The sequence below is a fragment of the Acanthochromis polyacanthus genome, chromosome 3 (assembly GCF_021347895.1).
Source record: "Acanthochromis polyacanthus isolate Apoly-LR-REF ecotype Palm Island chromosome 3, KAUST_Apoly_ChrSc, whole genome shotgun sequence".
In the NCBI taxonomy this organism is placed as follows: Eukaryota; Metazoa; Chordata; class Actinopteri; family Pomacentridae; genus Acanthochromis; species Acanthochromis polyacanthus.
This window is the reverse complement of record NC_067115.1, coordinates 18,006,068-18,020,760: the sequence shown is the minus strand read 5'-3', so window position 1 is coordinate 18,020,760 and position 14,693 is coordinate 18,006,068. Positions and strand designations below refer to the sequence as shown.

Here is a 14,693-nt window from a genome sequence, read left to right as displayed (position 1 = left end):
GTTACCCCTGGCTCCAGCTTCATAACCCACATATTGACTGGTCCCATGGGAGGATTGTGACGTGGAGTCCAAAGTGCCATAGCTCCACCCCCCGGTAACCCGACTCCAGCTGCTCCGCCTAAGCCCATAGATCTGTCCAGGTTGCCCCCTGAATACCGTGACCTCACACCGGTCTTTGACAAAGACCAGACCCCGGAGGCGGAGACGGCTTTCGCAGAGCTGAAGAACCGCTTCACAGAACCGCTCCCCCTCCGCCCCCATTTCTGTGAAACCGGACCTTAGCCTGCAATTTATCCTGGAGGTGGACGCCTCGGATACCGGAGCCTCAGAATAAGGGCCAGACGGAGAGGCTGAACCAAGAGATGAAAGCTGCCCTCCGATGCATAATATCTGAGAACCCTAGTTGCTGGAGCTCCCAACTCACCTGGGTGGAGTACGCACACAACACGCTCCCCAACGCCTCCACTGGTCTGTCCCCCTTTCACTGTGTGCTCGGGTACCAGCCCCCTCTGTTCCCGGAGCTTGAAGAGGAAATCGCCGTTCCCTCTGTAGCCGCCCATCTCATACCAGGCGCCATGCCATTCCCGCCCTGCTCCGGGCTTCAGGCCAACCGCCACCGTTTTGAGGCTCCAATATATGCTCCCGGACAACGGGTTTGACTCCGCCCAAAGGATCTCCCGCTCCGGGTCCCCTCAAAGAAGCTGGCACCCCGCTACATTGGACTCTTTGAGATCGAGTCAATAATTAATCCCTGTGCAGTCGGCCTCAAACTCCCCCGCTCCATGCGCATCTCCGTCTGGATTATTCCCATGATCTTGGAAGACCCCCGTTTTACCCGACCCGTGGTCCTACTATCACCCAGACCACCCGGCCAGTTCTCCCCCCTCCTGGAACCAGAACCTCCGGCCCGCTCTCTGCCGCCGACCAACACCACCCTGGACGTTGGATGGACCGCTGGTTCCCAGTACCGTCATCCCCACCCCATCACCTCCCCCTTTTTGTCACTGAATCCTGAGTTTATTCCGTTTATTAAACTACTGTTTATCTCAGCTTCGTCTCCTTGTCTGTTTGCTCTCTGCCCGGGTGTGGGTGCCGGGAGCCGCCCTCCTCTCCCCCTCCCCCTGGCCCCTTTTCTTGACATATAAACCTTGAGACAAGACAATAGAAAACAGTTTCAGAAAGATAAAAGAATTCAATCTTAAATGAGCTAATGCAGTGTCTTGTTGATGAGGAGACTAAAAGTAATTGTCACAAAGATGAAAATGATACTGCTTATTTGACTACAGTTTTTTAGGTAAGACTTGAGATACTAAATGTTTATGAACAAGCCATACAATGATGCAAACATCTATATCTTACAGAATATTCAACACCTGAGCTGTTCTGAAATCACTGCAAGCATAGCCTCACATAGCTTAGTGTCTAATTACTAACTCTCCTCAGCATGCTCTGCATACAAATTCACATAACTGAACAAAACCTGATGGGGTACACAAACAAAGACTGCCACATGGGAGGATACGGAACAGAAACGAAGGCATCCTCTTGATGATATGGTAAAAGACATGATGCGCTGGTGTCACACTAACACAAGAAATATATTCACATACAGTGATGGAAGTGAACCATGGAGGATGGCAGTTTGGGTGGTTGCTGCAGTGTGATACTCGTCATGATTACAATTCCACCTATCAGTGTAGGTGGGAGAACAGTTGCTAAACTCACGGATATTAAAAGGATAGATACACTGACCTTGGGGCATTTTTATAGTATAATGCTGTCACCTTCATCTGTCAGCCCCCGCAACTGACAGCAACAATCTATAGAAGGCCAACCCTCTGCCTACTATTTCAATAGTTGAGTTCTCCGAATTTCTGCCATGTATTCACACTCGATCTGAAGGTCTAGTATGAATTGGTAATTTTAATACACATACTGGTAATGAAGACAGATAATAAAGTCAACGCCTTTGTTAATTTTATTAGAGGATATGGAATGTAAACAGCATGTTAATTAAACCAACTCACAATGGGACTTTGTCATTTCAAATAGGCTGAACATGAATGTTTTTATTTTGCTGATTTGCCCTTTATGACCACAACTATGTATTTATCTAAAGATTTTTTTTTCACATTCCACACACCAATTTCTTTAGAGAAAAATAGTATAAAAGCACATTTTTACCCTTGCGGTTACCTCAAATTTTCTTAGGCAGAAATCTGATTATTTCGACTCCCTCCTGTACTGACAATACAATGATTTCAACCCTTAATACTGTTGTACAGCTTAAGAAAAAGGCAAAAAAAAAATAAATTACAAAATCATGAAAACACTAACTGAAAGAGGAACTGTTGTATAGCAGAATGCAAATAGCACAAATTTTACATTTCTATTAAAACATTCTATCAATAAAAAAACTAATTAAAAACATATTTGTATAAAGTATTACTAATAAAGCAGTTTGGGCCAAGGGGAATTTCTATTTTTCTAACTTAAAAATTTACATAAGCAACCTCAGAGCAGAGTGTCTTTAACCACTTTTAGTCATCTTATTAGCCCTATTACAGACTATAGCAATCATCTCAGTGCCTCTAAATGTGATTTGTGCACTACTTCAAAGAGAAGACAGCCAACATCAGGTCTAGTATCTATCAACCCCACAATGCCCTCAGAGCTGAAACACCCAACAAATAGTGTGAGGCACTACTGGACAGTGTTAGCCTGGCTCATGCCAAAATGCTCAGAGAAGTGACAGTAATACTGAAGTCCTCCACTTGCACCCTTGACCGAATCCTTACCTCCTTAAAACAAGACGTTTTTAATTCTGTGAGCAACTATGAATTTTAATACATCAATGCAACAAGAAGTATGCAGCACTTGTGAAGCTTTCTGTTAAAAAAGGTCTTGATCCCTTGATACCCACCAACTACAGACTATCTTCAGTCTTTCATTTTTTTTAAATAAAATTTTACAAAAACTAGTGTGCAATCAGTTAACTATTTGTAACTAACCTGCAAATGATAACTGCTTGTAAACCTCCCTGTACACTGCTTTTAGCATCACTTCTTTTTAATCTATACATGGTACCCCATTGACACATCATCAGGTGACACAGCATCACTTTCTATAGCTATGCTGATGAGACACAACTTTAAATTATTATGCTTTTTGATGATAAGGAACCATCTGGTTCCATTTTTAAATGTGTTTTAGATATAAGTGTCTGGAGTTTCGAAATCTGCCTTTTACAATCTGAAAGAATGTTACCAAACTGCAACCATTTCTTTCTCTGAGTGACACAGAGAAACTGACGCACACTTTTATATCAAGCAGGACTTCACTACTGAAATTCTCTGCTATCTGTTCAACACTAAAATGTTAGAAAATTACCCACAGCAGATTCAGACCTTTGCTGTCAGAGTGCCAACCAAGAAGGAAAAAGTTGAAAACATTACACTTTCTTTCAAGTCCTTACATTGGCAGCCCATCAATGTACATGCTAATTGGATTTTTTTGTTTTTGTTTTTACAGAATTTCATAGTTTAGGATCCAGTGTGTTCAGCTGAAACCTTCAGAGAGGCAGTTTTTAAGCTTGTCTGCTCCAAGCTGTTAGAACAGTCTGTTTGAGGACATGAGAGCAGTTCTAAGTGTTCAAATCTCAAATCTTAAACCTTTCAGTCTGGCTATTGATGGAGTGAGATTTATAGACATTGCTTACATTCAATTTTAAACTAGTCTTTCTTATTCTAAGTATATATCTGAATTGTTTTATCTAGTTTTTATTTTCATTAGGAACATGTGAAGCAGATTACCTCAAACATACCATGGTTCAATAAAAGCTCAGCAATTAACTCGTTGAAGGAATTTAGAAATACTTCAGAGAGAGTGGCTGCAGGGTGATAATTTCCACCCTGTCTTCATCAGAAGGGATTTACGCCCAAGAATTCCCTGATCCTGTTCAGTTTGATTGCAATGGAAAGAACAACTCATGCCACAAGAAACAATCACACAATAATTGATAAACAGCAATTTGGTAATTGATTGACATGCCTGTGAAAGATAGATCAATCGAATTTAGTAAGATGATCCGGCTGTAACTGCCTGTGCATGTCAGGAACTGTGCTAGGAACTAAACAAGGTTGCATCTATGCGGAAACTGCCTCAGTGATGCGCAAAAAATGTGTTTACATCACCTAACAACGGGGGTAGAACATTTCAGCAGGTGTGTGTGCTGCATTTAGATGTAATCAGATGGGCAATAAAAAATAAAAAAAACTAAACAGTGTGAGCATGGACAAACAAATATTGCTCTGCAGCAGGTGCGACCTTGGACCCCCTATTTCCTATCAGGATGAATACAACAGCTAAGAATGAACAGTATCATTACCCACACACATACAAAGGCACCAGTGCAAGTACACATGGGGCACACAAGCAGACAGAGAAGCAGACAAATACAAACAGGAACATCTAGCCTGCCAAATAAGTCCACAAACAAACACACACACAGGCAGAACCCATCACGAGGGGTTGAATTTGGCACAAATCAGACAAGGAGGAGAAGCTAAAAGAGGACAATCTCTTCTGTTTGTAGTGTCTATTTGTTCAGTCCAACAGGCAGCCTCCTTATCCAGAATGCACAGGGATGACAACACCTTCGTGTTGGGTAAATAATGTAGAATAAAAGCAAAACTGGATGCTGTTCTAGACATAATAAAGGTGGACTTCAATGTGTGTGTGTCAGGCAAATGGTGAATTAAAGGAATTTGTTGCCAAGATGAGCAGGTTGGACACTTCATAGTGAGTTCAATTGCTCTGGATGATTAGCATTTTGCGGCACATGAAAACACAAACAAGTTGATGAAAGGATACTCAGAAGGAGGATGATGTGAGACTCCGCCACAAACTGAGCCTGGCTGCTGCCGTGAATATAACTCTGTGAGAAAGACGAGAGAAAGAAACAGGCACATTAGTTTGGCATTGTTCTTTTCCAACTGACAACTCAGCCAGTTATATACTCTGTGAAATTGCTAAAACGGAGGAGCAAAGGGTCAGAGTGGGACTACTTTTGTGTTATGCAATACTTTTTGTATTTTCTCAGCATTTCATAGAGAAAGGCTGAACTGTGTTATGATACTGTATCAGATTATGTAATAGACCGCCACTGGTAGGGACTAAAGTCAGACTCGTTTCACCATCAGCTGGGGTTGTTCGGGCAGCAGTCTGTACGTTTAGATTTTTTTGAAAGAAAATGGCTCACCGGGTCTCTCACCACTGCTGTCAAGACAGACTGGCTCTGATTATGACATGAGTCTTGGGATGACGCAGCTGTAACTGTGATTTCAGCTGCAGCCACGACTGTGCTTTGGCTGTCACAATTACAGCTGTGACACATTCATTTTAAAAAGATGTACTGACTTCACGCAACAGTTGTGTGTGTGCAGTCATGGATGTGCTGGCCGAGCGCTGGAGTGAAGCCACTGTGCTGTAAAAACTCCTGTAATGTGTTGGCCATATTCACAGGAGCAGCTGCAGTCAGAAACAAAATGGACACAGCTTCACCCATTCACCCACAGAACAGTTGCAGCTGTATGCTGTCGAAGCCCTGCACCACAAAATGCATCACGTAAAAGGCCATTTCTTCTTTCCGTATCTGAAGCATGTTCAACTTGGCTGACATCGACATTAAAACTGAACTCGATGGACACCTACAGATAAATCAGAGGTTATTGCAAGAGGTAATGCAAAAGCAATCACGAAAAAATATTCTCCACTGTGACCTTTGGCGGCTTCGTAGTCCAGACGTAGAGGGTTAACTTGAAAATGATGAAGAAGGGGAAAAGTTGGGAAAAACGAATAAAGAACTGGGATATGAAGATTTAACCTTTTGTGACCAAGATCTATATTGTTCATAAAGTTACAGAGAAAGGAAATACAAGGAAAATATAAAAATGAAACAAAAACTTTTTGACCTTCTTAACTTTTACCTCCATTGAGTACCATGCAAAGAAAGAAGCTTTATATGGTTTATGAACCTAAATGGCACCACATAGCTCTTCATATTGTGAGTACAATAACTGTCTTTATGACATAAGAAAATCTGGACTCAGTTAAAGATGAAACAATATTGATTTTCTGACTTATTCTTATCATTGGCTTTATTATAATAAACACACAAGAATCAGAACATAATGTACAGCAAATGTTTCTCCAAGGTCTACACGGCAATACAAATGCTGGAAGATGCTTTTGTCTGTATGTCTGACATGACCATGCCATTTAAACACGTCTGCAGACCAGCTTAAGTCTGGATGAATGTTTGTGCATGTGTGTTGTAAGTCATGAAGAATTATCCAATGAAGTGTGAAGATAAGCTTCCAATTTTTCACTCAGTGGGCAGGAAGGTCAACCGACAGAATACTAACACACACAGAAGTTAACACACTTTCACAGCTTAACCTCCAATGTAGACTGTCATCGGTAAACTTCCCAATTTTGCGTGGCCTTTTGTAAAAGCTAGATTAGTGCTACTTCCAAATGCAAAAATAGCACACAAAGTCAGTAAAATAAAGAATCTCAAAATTTTATTTGGACAGTCACATTTATTCAACATCAACTTAGTATTGCTGCAGTCACACTCTGTCGATTGTCATCTTTGGTTGGTAGCCAGTTCCCAAAAAGCCGGTCTGAGAGCAGACACCAGGGAAATGCAAGTGGTCAAACAAGAAGGGAGAGGCTCCTGCTGAAGGTGCAACCTTTTTTTCCCCTTTTTGCTATTCTGCGGTGTGCAATGGGCCTGATTTAAAAAAAAAAAAAAAAATCACTAAAATTTTACTTATTTACTTAGTACAATGTACAAGTGCAAGTCTGATTCATGAGTGGTCAAGGCCTGTCATGACCTACGTATATATAGTCTGGCTTTCTTTACATTGATAAAAGAAAACTCTAATTAAATAATGACATTAAGCAAATCCACAGATCTCATCATCATGTACCTCCTCAACAGCAATTCATCAATTTTTTGCACTCACGTGTTTGGTGAATCGGACTTTGAACATTCATAGTTGACAGAAAGAGGCAAGAAAGATTTAGGGTAAAAATACAAAAAAAAGTCTCTGTACGGCGCCAGGAATGATAACTCTCATTCTGAGGTATTAGTTGTTATCCGTGTGAATTTGTTTGCTGAAATGAACAAAAAAACTATATCAAGCTCAGTCTGCAGTTGTTGACATGAGGCGATGTTCGAAGGAATGAGTAGAGAGACGGCAGCGACTAGTGAGGTTCATTGAGGTTCCTGGTGAGGGTGCATCTAATTTTGTTCACAAGCATCCCAAGTCATTTACAATATTGCCTGTCTGTAGCCAGTACAGCTATGAATCTTAGTAAAACAAAATCCCCTTCTCCTAGAACAACTATCTTTAGGAGAACTACAAGACAGCAAGGTAAGAAAAACATGATGAGAAGCATTGACACAGAATAAATGCATTCCTTGATACTCTAACCTTGAGGATTCTCAACCTCTTTTTTTTTTTTTTGCAGGAACTGATGATGCAACTAGAGAGCATACTCTGTTGATATTCTCTAAAGACAATCTTTCACATACTAGAATGCTTTAGACTCAAACTCTGCACAAGCAAGTTCCACTGGTAACGTGATGAGGAGAGGCAGAGAGGCGGACAAAGTGAAAGTCTTGTGGAAGTTTGACAAACAAAAGAAGAGCGGTAGAAAGAAGTCTTTCAATGTGCTTCATATTGTTGAACGCTTGCAGATTATTAGCATCTAGGCTTAAGGTACATCTGGCGTCTGCCTTTCTACTTGACTGGCATAGTGTTCATTTCTTTCAGTATCATACAAGGATAAGCATAGAAAGATGAATAGAAGATGACAAAGGAGGTGGAGTAAAGGGTGGACAGCTTTTCTTGCTTCAGTGGAGAGGAATGAAGAAGTTCTGCACTTGAAAGCAGACAAAAGATGACAAAGGTTCAAGGCTGAAACCGATCCTTTTGTTTTCAACAAAAACCTCTTATTCCGCATTAGCCCGGGTTTTCAAAATTGTTATCAAGATGCTTTCGTTATTGATGAACAAACCAAGGCTCCTTTTTGAGTACAATGGAAAAGACTTGTTTTGACTGTGCTTTATTTAGAAATCAATGAGAGCTTGATGCTTGCATTCTTATTCACTACATGAGAGATGGCAAGTGCAGCTCCATGGTGTCAAGGAAATTCTCTTCAAATCATAAACAGGATCATTTAAATGATAAAATGATAATAGTGCTAATATAATAAAAGGATAGTTTAGTTCCAATTTTAGTAAAAGATTAAAAAGATAAGGGTATTTTCTGGTGCAACACTGACAAACAAATGCTTCAGTTTCTTGACACAGAATTCTTTTTTTTTTTCCTTTTTTATTGTGAAACCGTGTGACAAACACTAACAACAACAGTGATATAGACAGTGAAGATACAATGAATGGAAATATATTTTAAAAAAAAAGAAAGACAGAAGTAGACAAATTCAAACAAACAGATCCAGCACAAAAAACAAACAAACAAACAAACAAAACAAAAACAAAAAACCTGCATTTGTCAATAAGTGGCAATTGTGTTTCAGTGATTCGATGTAAGTTAAATGACCATGAGTAATAATGTAGACTGGCGGGGACTTGATATGTGAGGAGAAAGAAGGGAACAAGAAAAAGCTAAAACAAAAAATAATACTAATTTAAAAAGATAAAAAATAAAAAAATAATAAAAAAAATAAATAAACAAACAAATAAAGATAAAGAATAAAACTTGACGAACAAGCAGTGAGGAGTGGGGGGCGATGCACAACCTATAATATAATATTAAAAATAATACTATGATATAATACTAAGAAGAATAAAATAATAATAAGATATCAACCATAATAATAGTAATAGTGATAACATCAACGGTGAATATAATACAATAAGGTCTAGTGAAGAGACAAACTGATAGTATATAATATAATTTGTTTGAATATACTATTAATAATAATATATAACAGTACTATACATGTTGTAATATAAAACAACGACCGAGCAATGAGTGGTGGGCGAGGGGGTAAATCAGGGAACCAGGGGGCGAGCAAATGACACCGCGCACCAGCCCGTGGTGGCACGCTCGGGCCCCTAACAAGAACAAGTGGGGCAGGGAGGCGAGTGAGAGCCCGCCCCCTCAACGTTCCCCCATTCTGCCAGTTTTTTCCTCCCTGGGTAGGAAGTTTGTTGTCTGAGAAAGGCTACAATTATTTATTTATTTTTATTATTATCAATAATATTTTTTTCCAATTATATATATATATATATATATATATATATATATATATATATATATATATAAATTAATAATAATTATTATTATTTTTTTTTAATAATTTCTTTCCCTTTAGGGATGGGTGGGGGCGTGAGCCACCCCCCCGCCCCCCATCCAACCAGTCCCACCAGGGACACCGACATACCAACCGGGGGGGGGGGGGGGGGGGGGCGCACTGCCACCGCCCGCGAAACCCTAGCCCCCCAGTCCACCCCCCACACACGTACCCCCATGCTCAGGTCATCGTCTCATCACCACAACACATAATTATATCTACTAGTTGTTATCATAATATTATCATATATAATAAAACAATAATAGTTAATAAAATAATAATAATCCAGTAAAGAAAAAAATAATAATAATAACAAAAGGATGAACTCAAATAGATAGTAAATATTTATACATAAATAATCTATTTAAGTTAAAAAGAGAGTGATAGTGAAAATGATAACAAAAAAGCCCACAAAAGTTCAACATAATAAACATCCCACTAAAAATATAAGCTATGAAATAATAATAGCCTATAGTGGTATTACTAATCTTAAATAAACAAATACTTGAATAAATGGATGAATTGAAAATAAATAAATGAATAAGTGAATAAACAAAAATAAACAGATACATGAATAATACGTAAATAAATACATAAATAGATAAATAAATAAATAAATAATATACCCTATATATTTTATATATACGGTTTATGTGATAATTATAACATATGGTAGTATTACCAATCTTAAAAAATAAAATAAAATAAAATATATTAATATTATATCAAACAATTGATTGTTTGACACAGAATTCTTAATGGTATTAGGTTTCCAGCAGAGTTACCAAATTTGTAAAGGGACACTGACCCAACACACTCCAATACAACTGTTCTGTAATTAATCATACCACTGCATAGCTCTATGAAAGTGAACAAAATCTTAGAAACAACACTTCATGTATGAGTCAGCAGCAGCAAAAACAACAGTCATTTATAAGAACTTGCTTAGTGCATTTTTGGAGACGTTCGACCCAAAGATTATAGCTAGATAGATTCTGAACTGAATGTGATAAGGTTGATAAATAGACTGAAATAAAGTAGATCTACAATATCAACAAGGGCCTTATATATACAATGGCATATATACTAGCATTCTCGTGGTATTCTACCCATTATTTTTGGCACAACACTTGTAATACCCCTATTGTAGAGATTTAGTAGAAAAAAGTGTTAATATTCCAAAACGAACACACAAGTGGGCTGCAGATGAGCTGAGATGTTTAATGTCCTCACTACACTCGATCTGGATTCAAAGACAAAGTGTGTCTTTATATTATAACTATATAATTGTAAAGGAGAAAATAACGTAAATGTAGAGCAAAGAGAGAAAGGTACTTTGAGAAAATGGATGCCCAGCTGTGTCATGTTAGAAAAGGCTAAATAAGTAGCCCATATGCAAGCTCTTAATTGAATGAGACAAGCACAGATGTCTTTTTATGAGACTATTTGAAATGACTGGTAAATCGGGTATGCTAAGAGTAGATGAGGCAGGTTAAAGGAAACAAGATAGAGGGCAAAAAATAAATTACCAAGAAAACTCCTGAAAAGTTTGAGAGGCTGCGAGTTAGTGAGCGGCAACTGCATAAATATTCATGTTTTTCTTTAATTACAAGGACCTAACAAACATTCCGTCATACTAGTTTTCAGCGTGCTGCTCTCTGCATGCTACCTTTGCAGCATAAAAAGAAATTGCAGATAGTGGTTATGAGCAAGAGCAGTGCTTGGGGGATGAAACATTCCTCAATCCACGGCCGAGCACTTCCAATTAATCTGATGGATTAGAATGCAGAAGTTTCATTCATTAGTGTGCAGAGCTGAGAGTGTGCGTGTTTCAGTGCATCTAGCTAAGTACATGTATACTGAAAACCTGTAAGTAAAAGTGTGTTTGCGAATGAAACGGTTTAGGGAGAATTTGTCTGTGTGGGCGTGTGTTCATTAGAAAGATGTACACTGAGGCAGTGTAGTTGTAGAAGCAATTGCTGCTTGCTGAGCTAACATGGGTGATGAATGAAAGAGCTAACTCAACAGTCACACTGTATAACTTGCTCTTACTTAAACACACAAGTTACCAACATAAATCAATGCATACACTAGTGAATAGGCATATATAGTCTTTGAAATACATTTTTGATCTTAAAATAGACTTTCTGCAAGAAAGGTCTATTTTCCATTTGTTTTAAATCACAATGGGCTGAGACAGATGCATATGTATGACAAAAATAGAACACACAAAGACAGCTTTTAGAGCTTCTGTTATCATATCACATCCACATACTGCTGAAAATATAATATAAGAGAGCTTCATTTCAAGAAAAGGTTTAGCTGTGGAATAAGGAGCGCATTCACTTACAGCATATCAACAAAAAGCATATACAGGCTTGAACACTTCTAATCCATACTGTTACGTGTTTAAATACATCCTGTAAGCACCTGACCCTGGCATGTCTTATCTTGCATGTGCGGTTGCTTAATGTTACCTCCCAACAAGACGGCCCGGGGTTTGAATCCCAGCCAAGGTTTTTCAATAAGAAGTTAGCACATTTTGATTTTGGGGGAACATACATTTCTCCAGAATGCCCCTGACCAAGCTGCTAGCTTACAGCTGGAGTTGTTCTCCATATGCACATACAGACAAAAAAAAAGTTTTTAGTTAAAATAAATAAATAAATAAAAAAGTGCTTGGCACTGTAGTTTTCAGCAAACTTTACTAAAACTGGCATGAATATTGCTAAACTTAGGACTAGTTTCAGCAGAAATGTATGTATATTTGGTGCAGAAGTGAGAATTTACAGCAATATGATGGTGGATCGATCTATGTACATGATAAAGAAGAAACCTGTCAGTGTGGGCAACTGTCTGGTTTAGTGGTGTATTCCATTGCTGGGTATAGTCTCTATGGTTTTTTTGGGGGCAATAACAGAAATCGAAAACAATTAGTAACCTTACTCTTTAGAGTCAGTCTTATAGAAAATAAAAAGCCTTGTACACAACCCAACTATTATACAATCACTGATATAATTTCACTGCTCAGCATGCTGACACATACATTTTCTCAATTTTAAATAGGCTCAACATAGCTCACCTGCATAAATTTGTGCAAGTTCATGCTGGAGAGCTGCCTGCTACTTCTGCAGTCTACTACTGCTCCAATTATTCTGATGGATTAGTTTTTTTAAGATTGCAATGTCTGCAAATGAGACCGAAACATCAAATCTGTTTGTCTTTTAATAACACATAAATGATGTATGTGCAAAAGAATTAAAGTGACTGGGAAAGAAAGAAAACTGTCTTTTGTAGTTGGCGATGAGATGATGATTCGACCTTGTCAAAGACAGTCTTGCCCAACACTATGTTCACAACATAAACTTGACATTAACTATTGTGTTATGAATTTAGGAAAATGCATCTTGTACAAAAACAAACAACAACAACAACAAAACACTGCATCCCAAAGGCTAAAAACAGAAAACTTTGCTGCGGGATGTCTGAGGCAACTGTGAAAATACTAAACATTCTAAAAGGTTAGTTCAATCAAAAATATAAATATCAGTATAAGAACTCTAACAACAATCACCTCCCTTCAGGATAATATACTATAATGTGTTTTCATTAGGAGTAAGATTTTGGTGATTTATGCGTTTACATTCCTTCTTCTGCAGGAACAAAGATGTTAACAGCACAGCGCGTGTCTGTGTTCATGCACTCATTTGAATACATTGACATTAAAACCTTGTTTATATAAGAACTCCACAAAACGGCCCATTTATCGGATTTTGACGCAAATTAGGTGTCTGCACCGGTACAGGAAGATCCTATGCATCTTGCATGGATCAAGCCTATAGGCATCTCACATCTCATAAATCTTGACAACAGGCTTTGATAAATGGCTGTCAGTGATTTTCACATTGTGTCAGATTCAAGCTTGCCACATTTCACAGAATATGTTCATGGACGGGAACACAAGTACCAATAAATTGAGTGTCATGTTGGCATCAATGGAAAGCTATTTAAACACTGTCAACTCAAAGCACATGAGCAATGAGCATACTTTAACCCCTTCCCCCTCAATTCTCGACTTGATCGTCCTCTCCCTAAAACAAAACCGTCGTAGTGTTAGCTATTAATAGCCGCGGGCAAGATAACCTTTACAAAAAGCTATATTCATCCCTTTCCCATCCTGTGTCATGCATTTGTGCGCATAGTGTGTGTGAATGTGTGTTGTTGTGTGTTTTGTTCAGTAAAGGTCAGGAGGCGCTCAGACAGGAAGAGGGATAAATGAAAAGTCAACAAAGCAGAAAGAACAGTGAGGAGAAAGAGTAAGTAATGGAGAAGCAGAGAGGTGGAGCGGAAATATGTGCTTCTGTTGTACAAACAAAATGGTGGATTGGAATGTGTGTGATGTTGCAAATGGGTATAATGATGGTAGGTGATCTAGAGAAGTGAGCAATGTCAGTCAGTCTGGGTTAAGAGTGTTGGCTAAATACCTACAACATAAAATGAGAACACGAGTGTGTCAGAAAAGTGGCATTTGCAGGATGATACAGCCTAAATATGGAAAAGGTAAAAATAATGTCTTTTGACTGACAGCTACAATAACAGAATTTAAATACTTCTTAATTAATACAGAAATATGCTTCAACACATCAATAATTTAGGGTCTAACCAAGCAGATTTGAAAGCATATGGGAAGTGATTTATCTAGAACAGCAGAGGGACTATGGGCAGGTTCACTGAACTCTTCATCTGAACAAATATGGCAGTCTATTTTAGGGATTCAGGTGATGCTTTAAAATCTCATTATCTACTCACTGTTTATGCAGTTCAATGTTTACGCACTCCATGGAGAGTTCAGTTTAATTACCCAAGAGTCAATTACAGCCATTTAAAAGCCTGTTTTCTTTTTTGGAAAAGCATGTCAATCAGTAAATTGAAGTGACTTCTCATTTCTTCAATAGAGAGTTTTATTATTTATCTTGTTTTCTGGGATATATGGAGGATTTCATCGGCTGGCAAAGAACATAAAAAAATAAAGAGAAAATGAAAACAACCTTGTGACTTAATGAATTGCTGGTTTAGTCAAGGGTTTGTTCAAATAAATCTGGGCAGGAGCGAAGGGAGAAAATTTAAAACTTGCCACTTGTTTATCATCAATGTGAAGGTGGTCTTTTGCAGGTAAGCTAACCTAAAGCTACATTAATAACCTTCTCAATGCCAAACAGCTCAAGTGTAATTTAAAAATGTAAGAATTTGTAGCAAAGTCTATTTAATTGAGTTTGGCACAATCATTGGATTCTACAGCCATG

At 38.4% G+C, this 14,693-nt stretch overlaps 1 protein-coding gene across 2 annotated transcripts in view; it reads right to left on the bottom strand.

Moving 5' to 3' along the window:
- Positions 1 to 14,693, bottom strand: part of tusc3 (tumor suppressor candidate 3) — an 84,486-nt gene that overhangs the window by 15,257 nt on the left and 54,536 nt on the right. The window contains exon 7 of one of the 2 annotated variants that reach the window (XM_022201766.2): positions 4,873 to 4,936. The exons of the other annotated variant lie outside the window; for it this stretch is intronic. Coding sequence (XP_022057458.1) covers positions 4,873 to 4,936 — 64 coding nt within the window. The remainder of the gene's footprint in view (positions 1 to 4,872; positions 4,937 to 14,693) is intronic. 2 annotated transcript variants of the gene reach the window in all.